This window comes from Symphodus melops (assembly GCF_947650265.1).
Source record: "Symphodus melops genome assembly, chromosome: 5".
Taxonomy (NCBI): domain Eukaryota; kingdom Metazoa; phylum Chordata; class Actinopteri; order Labriformes; family Labridae; genus Symphodus; species Symphodus melops.
Window position 1 is genome coordinate 24973019 of NC_136695.1, and position 19327 is coordinate 24992345.

Sequence of the window (19327 nt, forward strand, 5' to 3'; positions counted from 1 at the left end):
ACTAATTGCTTGTTGTGAACTTCAATGCAATAGTTACCTTTCCTTGGTTTGCAATGTTTAGGTGAAGTGTTGCACGAGTCCAGCTCAGGTTTTTCATCTCTCATTGAGAATTGGGGGGTGGGGCCTTAATGCCCGCTGGCAGCGCTGAGTTTTGGATGCAAATATCGCGGCGTTGAATCTCTACTTGCCTGAGTTGGATGCACTTCGACGCACAAAGTGGATTTAAAAAGCGCAACTCGCAGGAGCTGCAGAGCGAACGCGACTTCTGACTGGAGACGAAGAAATACAAAGTTTAAGTGATTCATGTCATCGGAATATCAACTTTTGATGCATGTGATTTGGTTTTTTTTACTTGAAGAATTAATTTGTAATCTACCTCACACTTTCTCTTTCTGTGCATCCCCTGCCTGCACGGAAGTTATCTTAATAGCTCGACAGCGGTTTATAGAAATGGATGTGTTTTTAAATGACTGCAGAGAAGGGTTGCAGGGGGGTATCATGTAGGAGGAGTTCTTTGTGACCAAACAAGTAAAGGAGTTTTCCCTTATAAAAAAGGACATTTTCCGATGAACATCATTGTTCGGGGGAACAGCTGCAAAGGTAAGTTGATTCTTATCTACTGTTATGTTATTATACTTATAGTTACACACGGCTTTGATTAGAGCTTAATTAAATGTCATATATATGTCTTACTTGTCATTGAAGTTTGTAACACCACAGATAATCTTGAAATTTGTTCATGTAAAGGTTAGTTTAATGCACCCCGTTTTAATATGTTATTAGCCTATTATTATTTAGATTATTATTATTATTGATAATAATAATAATAATAATAATAATAGTAATAATAATTAGTATTATTATTATTCATGAGAGGATCCAAATACACAAACTTTAACAATCCGTAAAAATGGACCTATTTGGAGATACAACTCTAAATCAAAATATTTCATGTGTGATGTAATAACCCTAAATAATATTAAAGTTATTCAGTTTGTATTTTTTATTTCAGTGTTTATTAGACCAACGAAGTTTATCAATCATAATAATTAGAATTCACTTTCATTTCATTTCTTATATCTAAAGTTGTTGGTTGTGGAAACTCTAAGTGGAAACTCACTTTTTGTGGGGGGTTTTTCCCCACTCGGTAGTATTTCCTTTACATCATACAAATGCATGTACACATAGGCCAACACCAGACTAGCTCCTTGACAGTATCTGGAGCTCCATAAATGTCAGTCTTCTCAATGTCAATGTGTCAGGCAGGGAGGGATGGAGAAAAACAACAGGACAGTGGTGTGACGGCAGAGATGCTGGACGGGGGACAGGTGGAGATCTGCACTTGATTTATTTCCCTCCCTGAGGAGCAGTGCAGTGCAAACAGCTGTAATCCAGGCTGGTGTGCGAGCCTGCAAGACAAAAAGCTGAACCGCGCTCAACTGAGCTGTGTAGGATCAACCCTCTGACTGCTGCTGGAGCGGTCCAGGCTTTAGACCGACATGAGAACATAAATAGAGAGAGAGAGAGAGATATTCTGGTGGTGGTTTGATGGGTGGAAGAGGCCAACGATGATCTTGTTTCATCTGCTGCACATTTGACCTCTAACTGTCTGAGCTCAGCAAGCAGAGGAAGTGATTAGCGAAATGTTTGAAGCTTTTGTGGTTTCTGGCTGTGCAGCCAGGTGATTCTCCACGCTCTGAGTTGGGCATACATCTAACAGATTAAGTTCAAAATCTGGAGAGCATGGAGGCATTTATGAGCATTATGGTCATGCGTGGGTCTATTTTTCTGACAATAGCCTTAGGCAGCATCTAATGTATTTATCTCAGCTTTCTGGACCATATCTCAATATTCTTCTTCTGTTTCGATTCTAATGCCTGGCAGAGTTGTCTAATACTGGAGGTTATGGCTTGGACGTTAAACCAAGGGCTTTATAAATATCAAGTCCATTTAACATGAACAGTCTGATCCACAAATTCCTGTTGTTTTCCTCGCTGCACACGCGAGCAGCCATATTTATGGAGCGAAATGTGCTCCTTTAAAAGCCAGAATTTACCACGAAATCCTACTTATGAACTCCATGTGGCAGATGGCACTTAAAAATAATTTCATTTTGAAAACAAGACGGTTTGAGGTTGCTGCAGGACCACATGTTGCACAGTACAGTGAAGTGTGGCTCCAACAATTTGGTCATGCCCGTGTGAGGATAAAGAGGCTAAGACACATGAACTCGCAATAAAACCTCTGAAGTCTGGGCCTGTTTCATCCTTATTTGCCTTCTGTTTGGTTGACTTGTTGAGCATTGGATATGCTGCTATTTAAACTTTGCGTGTTTGAGGCTTTTTTTAATGATCTTCATTGAGTCCTTTCGTGTCTAAAAGCCTTTGGGTTCAGTCGCAGGCACAAAGTTTATCGACAGGTTGCCTCTGAGCTCAGAGTCATGGCACCTTCAAGAGTTCAATAAATTCCCAGTGTGGGGGCTCCCTTTCAGTGCTTGAATAATTGATAGATCAAACTTAGGACTTACAAAGGAGGGCAATTTAATCTCCTGACTATTTGATGAGCCGGGCTTAGTTTCATTGGGCTCAGCTGAATGTGTGTGATGGTGAGAAAAGGGCTCGCAGTTAAACGGATGAGAGAGCAGGGACAGGGAGCTTTGAAAACACACAGGTGCCAAATATCGCCTGACGAGACGACTGTTTGTGATGCTGCGTGTGAGTATAAAGGGCCTCATACGCAGAGTACAATAATCAGTTTCACCCAGCCCACAGCCCCATCTTGCCTTTAATATCTGCGTGCTGCGTGAGAGCCGATATGGATGAGCTGAGGTGGGCTTTTGGCAGGTTGCACAAAGTTGTGGGAGTGCTGGGTTATGAAAGAGTCTCTGGCACCGGGGCTTGAGTTATTCAGTGTTGGAAAGGTTGTATTCTGAGAGATCCAAAGACTTGGCATGTCACATCCTCTCTGGTCATCACTTTCCCTCGAGTCATCAACAGGTGCATGGTTCCTTTGGCTCGTTCCTGTAAATATGACGTACGCAGTGTGGTGTCTTTGACATTCTAAGTCATTAAATGTTAAAAAGTAAATAAACTTTCTGGTGGTGAGGGATGCTTCAGTGTTAGTTTTTCTTTCTTTCTTTTTTTTTTTTTTTTTTTTTTTTTTACAAAGGATAGGATGAATTATAGTCACCCTGTCATAAGACGTAAGCATTGCTGTGGAATTGTAATGATTTGAAAATAAACTTGATTTTTTTTCAAGGATATAAGCGAGTAGGATGAGGAAATTAGTCACCAACCGAGTGAGTGATAGTCACATTTACCAGCAGCTCAACTAAATAGCATGTCGCTCAAGAGGTTAAATCTTGTTGCACAACAGTAAAATATGTTTGTTCTTAATGACTCACTCCTACATTTCAGAGATAGGAAATACAGCTTTACACGAGACAAGCTTTTTTATGATATGTACTTTTTAACATTTGGGATAGTAACAAATAACATATAACATATTTTAATGTCATTAATGACATTTGTTATTCCCTGTATCTTCCCTGTTCTTGCATCAAGCAAAACTCTCTCAATGGATCCCCAAAATATTTCTGGTCAGATATAGTAGAAAAAACATGACACAATCTCAAAGATGTCTGCCTTTTGTTTTATACTTTATATGTTTGGATTTATATTCATTGTGAGGCTGAAATGTCACCTGCTGGAATGTTTAGACGCACCAAATGGCATTGTCCTTAGTGTGATTCAGAGCCACAAGCAACTCAACCACCAAATATGGTCCTCTCTTTCTTTATTGAGCTGCGAGGGAGGACCTCCCATTGCTCAGAAGCTAACGTGTTCTGTGTGTCCTCTTCACACAAGAGCTGTAAATACAGGCAGCGAATGACACTATCTAAAAAAGATCTCAGCACCAAATATGACAAAAGGCCTTTGCTGTGAGTGTTTGGCGTCCCATAGTGAGAGAGAGAGAGAGAGAGAGAGAGAGAGTTGACTTCACTCTGTGTAAGAGAACAATCATGCTCAATTCATCATGCATGTCCAAATGTAGCTTAAATTGTCAGGAGAACAAAGTGCATGTGGTTTCTTTTTGGGATGTCTGACTGGCAACAGCAGAAAGATAGTTTGAATTACAGTCATGAGTTTATTCAGACATTTCATGCTTCAATACGTTGGGTGAAATGATACACTGTGCTCTGGGTAAGAATATCATGTTTGTAGCATTGGTTTGTCAGAATGCCACCTCACATGGTTTGGGATGACTTTCACTGTATTCATGCCACTGCCATTTTTTTTGAAGATGTTCCAGAGCTCAAATGTTTTAATTTTGTACTGCTGTTTCAGGCTGTAAGTCTTCTTTTAGGGTATTCAGTGAGTGTTTCACAGCTTACTGTTTAATCGATGAATGAAAAGACAATGGAAATATATGGGGGTGTCACAGACTAAAGAAGGCTGAATCTGATTGGTCAGATTAGGCCTATTGTTGACCAAGCATTGAATTCCTTTTTTTTGTTATTCACTAACTAAATTCACTATGCTCATGTTTTGAAACTATTCGTCTTCTAGACTTTGAACAATATTTTCTTTAGTGTATACAACAAGCTCCATCCTTTTTCTAACTCGGGATTATGGGAGTCTGCATTATGGTGACCTTATTACGTTTAAAATGCCTAGAACGCCTACACATTGTTGGCCCATTAACGGCCACGTGTCACACCACTAACAACAAAATGATTTTTCTGTCTTTGAGTTGCCATTTGAGGATTTACTGAACTCTCCCCATTCCAACAACAACGGTCCTGCTGCATCGGCAAGGCTCCCACCATCCAAATCCAGTGAAAGATTTAATCCAAACACATTTCATCCATAAAGATCCACAGGTGGCTTCAGATTTGCCACAGCTGTCCAGATTTCCCACTGTATTTTCTGTATTAACTAATGTTTATGAATGAATTTCTTCAACTGTAATACATCAAAATGACAGCCATACACTGACCTTTGGATTGACACCTCAATATGCAGACTAGGACTTTCCATTCCCTGTCCCTGTCCATCCTATCATAGTCAATCAGAATCTACACCCGGCCGATGACTGATGTTTCATGAAGGCAATAAAATTACATAAATATGCTGTTTTAATCTATAACTGAGGTGATTTTTCGATGCACACACAAAGGAGAAATTGATTGAACTTACAGTGTATTTTTCCAGAGGTACATTAAAAAGTAATAATAAGCAGATTTGATCTTTGGACATGCTAAGATAGACTAAATGTCATTTTTTGTTTGGAGAAAACAGCCAATTCTATGCAAAATTGAAAATGTAGCACCCTTTACAGCTGGAATGCATTGATCACAGGAGTTTGAGTGGGAGATTGGCAGTCCCATGTGATGACGTTTCTTATGGTTGTTGCTCGGACATTGTCCTTTTTCTAATGGGAAAAAAAATGATGAAGAAGAATTTTAAAATGTTGTGGAAACAGACCAACTCACTTTCTCACTTATAGGGTAACATGAAAAATCTATAAAATAAAAAAAACGTCACTTCACCATTATTTTCTTACCTCCAGTAGGCATAAAGACTGAAATACAAATATGAAAACCTAACTGGCTCTGTCCACAGATAATATGTAAAGAAGTTTAAAGGTGGACATGAGGATGTTGTCGGCAGGTCCTTCAGTAAGCCGGGGCACTTGGCAAAAGAACTGTTTGACAAACTCAAAAATGCAACTTGTTGTTTTTACACCTAACGTTTGTACTGATTAAAAACATGCGATACAACATGTTAATTAGTGAGCTTTATTGGTGTTTGTAGGCAGTTTTTCGTCACCTTTGGACAGTGCTACGTTTGCTGTTTCCCTTAATAACTAGTCTGTATGCTTAGCTAAGCTTATGGGCTGCTGGCTTTAGCTTTTATTCATGCATGACATACAGTAGGTGTTGAGATTCTCATTTAAGAACCCCTATATCTCATGTAGATCATAAAGATTGTAAATCATGCAGGCTGATAAGATTATATTTCCAGAGGGACCACACTCAATCAAGGATGTTACCAAATGAGACAGACCATCTCCGTTCAATCCTAGCACTCTCTAAAAGCCAGTGAAAGATTACGAGAGAAAGTATTTATCCCTTTAAAAAATCTTTTCCTAAATCTGTTTCCTATCTTTTTGTCATCTCTAGATCCGTTTCTTTTCAGCAGGTCCTGGTACGCCCAGATACACATAGTCAGGAACTTGGATCCACCCTTTTCCAATCTGCCAGCCCTCCGTTTATTGCCTCCTTAAAGCATCTTTAATAGAACACATGCTTTGAGCTCAGGCCATCTCCGACAGCGATCAATCAGCGTGTTCCCTGATCCCCCTGCCAGCCCCCGAGCTTCATGGGTTGAACCACCAGAAGTTTGTCAATCCTCCTCTCCATTCTCTCCTCCTCTTCATCCTCAGCTTAACACCTCCAACCCAACCTCCTCTTTCAGCGATGGCTTCTCGTGCCTTGGGCTCGTTTGGAATTGTAACTGCAACATCACCCTCCAGTACACAGACTTGCATCCGCTGCAGCCTGGAGTGAGAGATCCCGAGAGACAGAGGAGGAGGGGTGAGAGAACGGGAGACACACGCAGAGGAAGAGAGCAGTGCCACAAGACAGAGTGAGAGAGGAAGGATCATAATCTGTCACAGTTGCAAAGGGATCCACCTGTCCCACAGAGGAAGGGGCCCCCCCAACCTGATCCATCTGGTCGCAGGGGGGGACCCTGCGTGGCCGGGAAGGCAGCAGGGACTATGCAGCTGGGACTAGTGGCGCTGGCAATGGTCTTCCTCAGCTCCATGGGTCAAGGCGATTCTCTCAAGCTCTCCAAGGCGAGAAGGCAGAGACGGGGTGAGTTCTCCCTCTTTTCACAGATTGTTTTTATCTCTTTTTTTCTCCCCCCTCCTTTCGTTTCTGTGCTCTGAGTCACGGTGGTGGATGTCTTATAAACATTTAACAAGCAAAGTAAAGATAACACGTTGTTTATTTTCTCATCACTCCTATTTGTTTTTCCTAGACGGGTTATGTTAGGTTCAGTGTTTCCCCTGCATGGCTCTTCTTTCTTCCTCCTTTTAAGATCATGCCTCTCTCAGTTTATGTAAAACTCTTATGGGTATTTGGGTTGTTTATAGAAGGGGGTTTTGATGGATTCACCCTCAAAGCCATCAGTCTTTATGCGTCTGGCTCTGAGGGCACATAATGGACTGAGTACCTGACAGTTCTAAGCTCTCAATTGGACCGTGCTGCCGCTGTTGTTGTAAGCATTTTTCTGACCTCACGCAACCACAAAGATGGTGCTCAGGCCGACCCGCGGTATATCTCTGGCCCTCGGAGCCTCTGCGCTGGTGTTACTGTCAGCTTTGGAATAATTCCCTCTTTACACACGAGGAGCTTTCAATCACTGCCAGCCTCAAACCCAACCTCTGTGAAGCAGAATTCATATAATACCATGACTGGCCACAGAAACAGATGTGCTGTTATTAAAATCACACAAACTAAAACAGAAAAACGGTTTTTGACTGTTGATTCTTGTGACAAAGGTAGTCTATTTGAACAGCATATACACATTGATATAGATGCACAGTGACTTTAAATGCTAATGCAGATTCCAATGTTGCATTGTAATGTGGAGAGAAGGATTTAGGTCACTTGACATAAACATGAGCGCCCTCTACAGCGTCATCAGACGTCATCAGATTTAGCGTTTTTCCTTCCAGTTTTGAAAACATAGTTTATGACTTTTTTTTTCCCCCAGGAAAGAGAAATATTCAGACTGCACAAACTCTTCTTTTTCTCTCCAACACGTGTCACGAACAGTTTATAATACCACATTTGAAGATTCATATACTCCCCTCTGCTGCGGTCACTCCCCAGGGCCCATTATTACTTTTTTTATTAGTGATTGTGAGCAATAAGACCTGTCAGTAATTGCTGCATTTAGGGTTACCGTGACTCACAGATGGTGTAATGTGTTCATGAGAGAAGCCTGTTAACGCTTTAACTGTGTGACTTATCTCTGGGAGGCAGGACGGCAGATGGATTGCTGTGTGTGAGGATTGTATATTTAGCGCTGATACAGTACAGAACCATAAATCAACTTAGATGACTGAAGCTTGGTCAGAGTGTTGCTTCTTGGAAAAGGATGTGCACTACAGCACGCTTTTAACTTTAAATGATTTAGATTGTTGCTTGTATGCATTTTATTTTGTCAAGAAGAGGGAATTGTATTCCCTAAAAAGTCCTTTCTGTAAATATAGTTTATCGTCATTTAACTCTCATTGAAATTATATCTTTTAAATATATTCATTCCTCTATTTTGCCTTTTTTATTGATAGCTATATTTTTTCAAACCTGATTAATTTTTATTTTTGTATACTTTATTATTCTCAGAGCGTAAAATTCAGGTTTACACTACTGACCTGAAATGTACGCATGTCATGTCAGAGTGAGGGGGCTGCACATAGGGGTCACCCCAAACAGTTTGAGGACCGGTATCTGTCTGTTACAGGAAGTAAAGTGGCACCTCTCCAGCAACCACCCCAATTTAAATACTTTGGTCCGTACCGGGACTTTCAGTTCCTATACCAAGTCCCTAGAAACTGGGCCACTGCATCCCCCAGTAGGCGGCGCACTTTGCTTCTTAGATTTTCAAAAGGCCTCGTTAAAGCATGAAATGTAAGAACTACCCAAAATGTAACAACAAACCGAAATGCTATAAAAAAAAATTGAACAAAACCCAAAATGTTAATAATGTAACAAAATGCTGAGCCCAAAATGTTACAAGTTGTTACATTATTAAGAGAAAAAATATTTGTCCTGTACCATAATGTAATAACTGCTCAGCATTTTTTTACCGCATTTTAGGCTCTAACAGGCCTCTTTAAACAAAGGCACTTATTTGTATAGTGTTTAGTCTGCAATTAGAAGAGAGTGACCTTTAAATGCATCTACAGTGGATTTTCCAACTTATCAAAGGAGAGTTTTCTGATTTTTTTCTGTTTCCTTTACAAAAAACATTCACACAGTTAGAAATGGAGTTTTTGCAAAGTCTATCAATATTGTAGTTTTCAAATGCCCTGATCATTTCTGACTGAGACCATTGGTGATTTTTAAAGACTGATTTTGTCCGGCTCACAGTTGGCAGTCAGCTCAAATTACCCAGGTTTCTCCCAATATAAATCTGTTAAGGATCTCCGGCAAGCAGTTTGAGGTAAACAGTGAGTAACTGCTCAAACAAAGATGTTTGGCCTGGCCCTCTGTTAGATGAAGCTGTAAGCATTAACCCCTACTTCTAAGAATGATAAAGTGCTGGCAGGTTTATAGCTGGATCTGTACACAAACTGTTAAGTTTCCTCTTGTTGTTTTCGAAAAAATAACTTCCACATTTAAATCCACACCTAGCTGGACTTTTTTTTTTTTTTTTTTTTTATTCTGCTCTGTTGCGTTGACCTCCTCTTTTCTTTCTGTTTATATTCCCACAGTTAGCACTGAGGGGCCTCCATCTTGCCCAAAAGGCTGTGAACGATGCTCGGAGTACAATGGCTGCATTAAATGTAAGCCCAAGCTCTTCATCTTCCTTGAGCGCAACGACATCCGTCAGATCGGCGTGTGCCTCGCCTCCTGCCCTATGGGATACTTTGGCATGAGGAACCCAGAAGGCAACAACAGATGCACGCGTGAGTTTCACTCTGAGTTTGAGACTTTTGACAAAGTGACATTGCAAGTGCCACTGTGCACCAACTGCATGCATCACTGGGAACATTAGATTTGTAGATACACATCTGGAATAGTGCAAATACAAGCAGGCTCGATTGAGGTCGTTGGCAGCGGCTCACTCTGAACAAATCCACACAGCTGATGTTAAATCAAGCCAGCATTGTAACTGATCTGTTTATCTTTGGCTTTTCATCTCCTGTTTATGTACAAAATTGTGGTTTTCTACGAAGCAGAGGGATATCCTGCTAGTTTCATTGTATTGTGCAAGAAACTAAAATATGAGTGCAGCAAAATAGGGACCCTACCACAATCAGCATTCTAAGTATTATATTTGTAATCATCCTTTGCTTCTACTTTCATGTTTGTAAGTGAATGAGATAAACCCCTAACTACAGAATAACCACTACATAGACGCAAGCAGTAGATAATAAAAGTGGCAGTAATTTAAAGTGACTGCTTGATGAAATCCCTCTGCTGTTGCTACTTATCACTTCGGAAAAAGACACAAAAATAAGCAACAACTCCAGGAAAGTATTTGCTAAACTGTAGGAAAGTCATTATGTCTAATTAGACTGATCTTCATTATGTTTAGAAATAGGTTTGGCTCTTTTTAAATTTTGTTGAAGTGTTGCCACAGTCACTGGATGTACCAGTAAGTAGATTTTTTTTTTCAACAAGCGCAAACCTCTCTGTCTGATGTCTGTTTTCCCTTACGTGGAGGCAAAAAAAAAAAAAAAACAGGATTGGAACAAAAATCCAGAAAAACATTTCTAATGCGTTGTTGTTTGTCTGTTTTTGAGACGATGTCTGTCTTTTTTATTCAGTCCTTATGTGTGGGGTTCAAGCCAGGCCACAACCCATGTTTGTTATGTTTTCACTTTTTACACATTTTATCTTATTCTTACTTACTGATCAAATACAATCGGCCTCTCAAGTAACTACACTGAAAGTTTATTTGAATGGGATCCGGCTGGAGCTAATGATTATTATGTGCACAGTAAAAACTTTTTATACTAATTAAAACCAATATTTTTCACTCAAGTTGAATGTAACTTATATCTGTAGGATATGTGGTTAGTATCAATATCCACCAGAATGTAATGATTTTATGCAAAGGAAAATGCAGAATACAACCCTTGAGTCCTAACTAAAATAATATCTGTCCAAAGCGTTAAATAGTCTTTTCTCACCAGTTTAAGTAACTCCAAAGCAAAGAAAGCTCATAAATCAGGTTATGGTCGATGTGGTAATTTAAAAAGTTTGAACTTCCATATTCATAATTTAAAATCAGGAGCTGTAACATCTTGGAGCGTTCTTATTTTGATCCCTGTGATTTAATGACCATATACTGAGAGGCAAACAGTGCATCTGTATCCCATTATATATTCACTCAAATGATCTAATTGAGACGTTTATTTCCTTCTCCTGCTAATGTTTTGTGTTTTATGTCTTTGGTTTTAGTTTTTTAGTTTTTTTCTTAGTCCAAATATTTGAATAACTGTAGCACGTTTTCAGTCCGTGTTTGCTCTTGAAACCCTTAAAGGCTCAGGTAAGACAAAAACAAAAAGCCATTCTCAGATCCGTTTCCACAGTTCACAAATCTGTGTGCAATAGACTTTCGACCTGTGTTCACGTTTTTCTTTTTGTATTTTGGGTCTTTTGAGTTTATTTAGATAGGACAGTGGAACGAGTAGGAATGGCATGCGGTAAAGGAGTTGAGAACTTCAACCTGGGCCGTCTGCATGAATTGCTATAAGCCTCCGTACATTGGGCTCGATCTAACCACTTTTGCCACCTGCGCCCTATGGGCACGGTTTCCTAAAATCTGCACAGTGATGTGTAAATTGTCTCCACAGATGCAAATCCATCCCCTCAAATTATGAACTGTGAGCACGTGATGTAAAATGTGGGAGTAGATTTGCACACAGCTTATTCCTTTTTTTCATGGGCCTTGTGGGTCTATGTGTGAAAGTGCTAAATTCAGAAGTACTTAATTTCTAATCTATTTAAAATTGATTATTTCTTTATCTATTTTTTATTTGACCAGGAAAGCCTCTTTGAGATTAAAACATTGTTTTAAAGTGTGCTGAACATGAAAGGCATGATGATGATGATGATTCAATAACCTAACTTTATAAAGGTCACCCCATGCCTTCTTCTTTGTAACATTTGTCTTAGGTTATAGGTCTGATAACTGTCAGATGTGACTGTCATGTGCTTCAAAATAGTAATTGAGAGCAGGAGGCAAGAACTTTACAACCCCAGTGAGGATTCAGTGTTAGATCATTTCTGAGCTTGTTGTTGGTCAAGCAGCAGAGTATTTGTTGTTAGGTTTCATATACACTTAACTTAAAACATGAAAAATCTGTAGATGTCAACAGGAATTTCCAGCTTCCTCTTTCTTCTCCTCAGTTTTTCGTGAGGAAAGTGTGTTTCAAGATGAGACCAAAGATTTCTGGAGCAGTTTAACATGTCTGGTTTATATCCTCCTGTGTTTGTAATTATCCAAATGTGTTTGTTTGACTGGACAGCTTTAATGAGTCTGAGGTGCAGAGAAAGCTATAGACTGCTTGAAGCACTCATTCACACCCACTTTCCAAAGAAACAAGGCCTGCGGTGCATGTGTTTTTTAAGAGACGAGTGTTACCCTCCTTTAACAGACCCCTTGCTGTTTAATCACTTGTAAATCTCCTGGCGAAATACAAGTCAAGTTCTTCTTGTCTTATCCATGCAGATGTACTTTTTTTTTTTACAGGCAAACATGCAATGATTGTTCCCATAAAAGAACAGAGATGTCTGTTTCTTCTCTAAACATCATCATATACAAACCATGTGGCAGCTGATCTGATCCTCTCGTTTGACCTTATCTTTTTGTCTCTCCTGTGTCTTTCAGAATGTAAAATAGAAAATTGTGAAGCCTGTTTCAATCGCAATTTTTGCACAAAATGTAAGGAGGGCTTGTATTCACACAGTGGGCGATGTTATGTCAGCTGCCCTCCAGACCAGCGCACCGCCAATGATACCATGGAGTGTGTCGGTGAGTGACCTTCACGTTCCACATTCACATCACTGTTAAAATTTAAACACAACTTCTCTTAAGAGCCCTTTTAATGAACCACAAAGTGTGATTTCAGCGCCTTCTTTTGTGGACAATACCTGCTGAATTAATCTGACCTTGTTATCAAAAATGTTTTTTTCATACGTTGGAAGCAGCAGCATTACTAGGAGACATCTCGGCTAACTGCGCCAATGACATGGTGTTTTCAAAATGGCATCAGCTGTTATAGATTTAACATAACACAGTCAGGTTATTAGAAACATTCCCCAATTGCCTCGAACTAGTCAAAAAGAAACAGAAAAAGGTCAAATTGCTTTCAGGTTTGGAAATAGCTTAACCTCATTATTCTGTTCAAAGCGGACAGAAAGGCTGCAAATAGCTGTTTCCCATTGGCGCCATACCTCAGCCTACTGTATGTCACGTTTCTTTTCTTCTTCTTTTTTTTTCATAGGTCAGCGTCCTGCAGAGTGTGAACTAGGCGAGTGGGGCCAGTGGGGGTCTTGTACGAAGAAGAACAAAACATGTGGATTTAAAAAAGGCTCGCAGTCTCGGGTTCGCTTGCCCGTCCTGCAGGTCCACAGCCCGGACACCTCGCCGGCTTTTGTGCCCTCACAGACCTGCGCACCTCAGACAGAAAAGAGGAAGTGCATCGTGACCAAGACGCCCTGTGTGAGAGGTAAGCCCAGATATGTTAAAGAGGAAGTGACTCAAAATTTAAAAAGTTCAGTGCTCGGTTTGTAGACAAACAAGCAATAAAGTCCATGTGCTTCATGAAATCCCTCCACCAGTTAGCATGATGACTGATGGAAGCATTACTCAACATCCAAAGGCCTTGTATTCCCACCAGTGTGTTTTTGACCCACAGCGTGTTGATTGGGTTTGGTTTGGCTGAGTTCTCAGAAGGATACAGAAACTCTTGACTTCTCAGCATGTAAACAATAAATGTGACTATGAGCCAGGCAGATGAAGGGCGGGCATTACGCACCGCAAAGCTGGACGAGGATCAGAGCTGGAGAGTGCTATTTGTTCTGAGGAGCGCTGAAGCGTGAGGTTTACACGGCCATGACATGTTTGCTTGGGCTCTTATCGTCTCCACGGCAGCTTGCTCTCCTGCAGGTTAACAGTCTTTCTCGCCAGTCAGTGGCCATTATCAACTCTCATAACAGCTCATTAGTCGATCTTGGCCTCTTTTATAGCTAAGGCTAATAAATGACGGATTTGGCCAATTGATCCAGCGTGTACTGGAGTGCTACAAAACAGCAACCATACTGCTTTTAAACATTCAGTCCGTAGCAGTGAAGGTATCAAATATTTACCAGCGGTGACGACGGTGGAGATAAGATGGGATTGAAGCTGCTTTTTCCCTCGTTAAATGAAAAATAATTAAATGAAAGTCATTCGCATTCATTGTATTTACATGTCACCTTACACTAATCTGTTTAATGTGTGAATTTGAACCCAAATTGTTCCACGTGTTTTTATTTACAAGAGCTAAGTGTGCTGTAAAAGAGCAGCATTTTAATCCTGTATTAGACAGTGGCACGCTTTGGGGATTTCTGCACGGCAGCAACCTTGCGTAACAATATTTTTGCACAGTTTTTGGCGACTGTACAGATGTTGCAACATGATATGCCCAGAAATTTTATTTTAAGCAAACGCGGAAGAGGCCTACATATCCTTGCACAGTCCTCTACTCTGGAACATTTCCTTTTAAGGGGGATGAGTCTGAAGAAATGAACATGATCTGACATTGTCCCATATAGATCTGCAGTCGTGTCTGGAGGAAAGGAGGCTGATGTGGGTGGTCATTGGTCGTTGAGGTCGGCTCTTGGTTTGACTGTTACAGCATAATTTGAGAAATGATAAGGAAATGTATTCTGTCTGACATCTGCATTTTGGAAAGAATTTTAATTTGAGTAATTAACAGTAAAATATAATGAACTATCTTGTAAACACTGCTGTGGAGATGACCAAACTTCTCCTCTTAGAGGAAATCTTTGGTGTCAACCATCCCTGTTTTCAGATGCTAAATATTTAAGCGTGAAAATTGAACTTTCCTCGCTGATGTAATTCATGGATGATGGTACCATGACTCCGGTGAACCGGTTCATGCACAGCTTTAGATTCATCTGTGGGAGTTGGCTGGCAGGCGGGCTATATAAAACACAGGGGGCAGACCTTGTATAACATCTGTGATTTAGTGGTCTGCAGATCTCACGCTTTGTGTTGATTTGGCTGCATATTCTCTTCCCCTTCCCCCTTTTTCCTGACGCTCCCCAAAAGGGTCTCATGCGAAAACAGCATTTTCTGGATGTGTTATTGCATTTGTCAGGCAAAAGTGTTTAGCTTGGATGGAGAGGCCGTACAATCAGAGCTGTCATAAACTGATGGAGTCCCCCTCTCTTGGCTCCACTTGTGATTTGTTAGAGGTGTAATTAAGCACTTACACAGTTAGCACATCAGCACAGATGCTGTTAAGTGTTTGTGAGGACCCTTCACTTCCCATGCTCTGTCTCATGGTGTCTCTTTGATATAAATGAACTATTACTGCTCAGTATTAAGTCCTTGTGCAAGTATTGCCCATAAAAGCTCATAAATATGGTTCGCAATTGTAGCGAACACATAAAAGATAAACACGCTGGCCATAAAATCCTCCTGTTAATGATGTCAGAAGTGTTGTTTCCTTGATTGTGACAAAAAAAGATGACTTTTTCATGTTTGTGAACTACTGTGTGGGACTGATCCTTCTTATTGTCATCAGAGCACATTGCGGCTCTGCATGGGCCTGCGGTGAATAAATGTTTTTTGTTAGGTCTGTCCACATTCAACTATATCGAATCCATTTCATCACCGTATAATGATTTTCACTGGCTGCGTGGAAGACTGTTTTCAATGAAATTCGAGAAGCGTTCTACCTTTGGACTTGTTGGATTTTTTTGCTTTGCATTTAAACCAAAGAATCATAACTGTTTGTACAGCAAGTTTAAAAAATGCTGATAGAGAAATAAACACAGACCTACAGTTATTATTGCATTGCAATAGACAAACACCGTGGCGCCATAAGCCCCGCTGTTGTCAACTGTGCAATGAACGCTGTCCAGCGCTTGGCACGTGTTCACTCAGTTTCCAGGATGTGCGGAGACTCTCAACGCACTAGCTCAAAACAAACATCCTCCAGCGTAACTACACTCCTTGAAATATACAAAACCCAATACTTTGAGTGCTGCCTAAACAATAGCCATCTGACACTAGTAAAGATGTCCATTTCCACTTTGTGACAGCTCTCCACATCCTCACGGGCCATTATTGGACCCTTGACAATGTTTAACTCATTAAGCCAGAAGTGATCTAAAGTGATTCATGTGGCAGATAATTGTGTCACTTGACTTTACTGAGTGCTCTTGAAACCCATGCATGTTTTAATGTTGATATTCACAGCAGAGCTTTTTTTTCTCTACAGAGCTGGTTTTATTAAGATTTTTACCACATTGTGCTGGATGTTTTTATTTAGACAGCCATTTTAGGCTACTGTTAACAACAGGACTGCTAATGTTAGCGCACAAGGGAAGTGGAAATGAGACAGTTAAATGTTTGTGTTCAGCAAGAAATTATTAGAAATAAGTCACTGTTACAAAGGAATTTTACAATATTTTCACAATTCACAGTCGATGGCTGTACGTGCTGTAGGAACAGCATTGCTTTGAGCTAAATGCTAAGTTCAACATGCTAACATCATTATTGTGTTCATGCTAACATATGTTGCAAAAGTACAGACATCATTTACTTAGGTAAAAGTTCTTTTACGTTAAAATATTATATATTCCTGGCTGGGTGCAGATAACCTAGCAGTTATGTCGCGCTCCATGTTCGGAGGTCATAGTCCTCAAAGCCAGCGGACCAGGTCTTTCCTGCATGCCATTCCCCACTCTCTCACTTTCATAGCCTGGCATTGTGGTAGCATTGGCTAAAAGGCTGAGCAGGATCTTCAAAATTACAAAAATGTCCCATAAGTGGCTCATTAAGATTTGTTTTTTTATTACCAGGTGAGAAATACATCAAGATAACAATAGGATATTTACCACGAATCCCAAATTAACAGATGGTTCAGAAAAAGTCTGAGACTCATCAAAATGTTGATGGTTCAACCTCTGGGGAGAATGAACATCTGAGCAAAATATCAGTTGATCAGATGATATGATATTTAGTTTAGACATTGGTTAAATGTTCAGATATCTTTTGTTCTATTACTGAAGGTGTGGTTATAATTATTGAATATTTGCAGCACAGGTCACTGTACATATGTCTTTCCTTTTGTATGCTTTATGAATAACTCTGGACTGAGTATGTACATTTTTAGTTGATTTTGTTCATATTAAGAACCGGAAACAGACATCTTTTATCATTCTCTCTCATCCCTCAGGAATCCAGGTTTTTAACTTTGTTTAGCCAAAAGGAAAACATTTATACACATAACATCCGATGATGACAGATATCTTGCGTGACAATCTATTAATCATGCATTTTTTCCTGATTTGTCCTTTCAGAGCGGAAGAATAAGGGAGACCGGCAAGATGACCCAAACAGAAGAGAGCGGGAGAATTTGCGCGTGCGAGGACGAGGAGGGGGCGATGATGGTGGAGGAGGGGGAGGAGGGGGGAAGAGGAGAAGAGGCCAGAGTCGAACCACCGTCACTCCTCCCAGCATCACAACAAGCTCCTTCTCCTAAACTCCACGCCCTGCTGGATGAAGCCGAGAAGACAGAAATTAAGATTAAGATCATAGTGGTGAAGGAAAGGGATAAATGCTGCTATGCATTGTAGAAGATGCAAAGAGGCCTGGAGGAAGATTGCTGCAAAGGAAAAGTTTCTCTGAGTTTTTTTTTTTTTTTTTTTTGAAAAGCTGAACATATCGTGGAGATACTGGTGTTACAGTCAGTAAGACTCATCATTGAACCATAAACCTCTGTTGAAGACTGCGTTTCGACATGGTTCACGGCACTAAAGACTTGTATCATATCTCAAAGTGAAAAAAAATACAAGACTTCTAAATGCAGCACAAAGACATAAAGGAAGATTACAAATGAAGACGCCAGACCTATTTTAATCCTGATTTGTCTTCATTTGTTTTGTGAGGTGGATTTTATTCAACAGCCACTTTAAAGGACAATGACAAGCAAAGGCTGTTATACCTTTATTTCCTATTGTGAGTTATATAAAAAAAAGAAAGGCACTGGAAACCATTTGTGGTTGTTGAGGACAGAAGGTTCTTCTGTGTATTATTTTGAGAAGGGAGTCTTATGACAAAACAAGCCGAAGAGGAGACGCAGAAGAGGATTACTGGGAGCTCCTTCTCTGGTGTCTTTACAAAAACTCTTGCCATTTGATAGATTATTGTTTGTTTCAAATTTATTGTTAGTGTTTGTACAGAAAAGGATGAGTAAAAAACATGATTATTTGCATGTGTATGAGGCTGCATGTGCGTGCCTTTGTGCATGCAACCGTGTGTGTGTGTGTGTGTGTGTGTGTGTGTGTGTGTGCGTTTGTCCCTACCTAAGTGTTTGTACTTTGTATGCATTTCTGCACGGAATCCTGTTGTGTGTCGACAGAACTTACAGTAGATGTTTGTACATGTGTGTTTACGTTTGCACGTGTGTTAAAATTGCTCTCATAGAATGAAGGAATAGCATCTGAAACAAGAGGAAGGAAATGTAAATCCACAGCGATATATCAAATATGCAGTAACTACAAGCCACTGATTATTATACAAGCCATCCAGTCATCTGCTGTTCAGTAACCGTGTCTGTTCGCAACAGGGTCTGAAGATTTTGCACAACTTTAATGTTTCCTACTGCTCAAGTTTCAGAACAGCATCTTACATGTTTATTCTATCAAAGCTGGCTTCATGACATTGATGCAGAGAAATGTGTTTTTTCAAGAACCTCTCTCTTCGTGGGTCTGTTTGCTTCACATAAAGTATTCGCTTCAGAAGGAGTCACACGTTACATTAATCATTCATACTATGGATTGTGATATTGAATATGTCCAGCTGTGCTTATCCTCATCAGAAGAAAGAAAATATTAGTATCATCATGTATAGCTTATCCTGTGAAGGCCGAAATAAAGTTCAGATGAAGCTGATGAAACTTTGGTCATACACTGACTTTGATACTTGTTTCTTTATTTCAGATGGGATGACTTTTATGTGCATTCAATACGATATTTGTTTAATTTTGTAATCAGCTACAGTGGTTTTATAGTCCATACCATAGACTGTATACACATGGACAGCTTGCCTCAGTCCCCTACTTTTGAACAGAATGAAGCCAGAATATCCCTGTGACCAGCACTGACATATTGCACATTTTTAACCCGAGTCTGCACAGTAGAGATTGTCTGAAGGAGCAGAAGTATTGAGGTCACTCTGCTTCTGCTCATGAAAAACACACAATTAACTAAAGGATAAAATGGCAGAAATCCCTGAGGTGGGTACACTCCACAGTGGAACAGATTATTGTGTCAGTTTAA

At 40.1% G+C, this 19327-nt stretch overlaps 1 protein-coding gene across 1 annotated transcript; it reads left to right on the forward strand.

The window, feature by feature from the left end:
• Positions 1-200: 200 nt before the first annotated feature.
• On the forward strand, positions 201-18945 carry rspo1 (R-spondin 1). The gene is made up of 6 exons (XM_079344010.1): positions 201-600; positions 6185-6880; positions 9511-9705; positions 12639-12782; positions 13255-13479; positions 17348-18945. The coding sequence occupies exons 2-6, from the start codon at positions 6784-6786 to the stop codon at positions 17527-17529; spliced, it is 843 nt and encodes a 280-aa protein (XP_079200136.1). The 5' UTR covers positions 201-600; positions 6185-6783; the 3' UTR covers positions 17530-18945.
• The last annotated feature ends 382 nt before the right edge of the window (positions 18946-19327 follow it).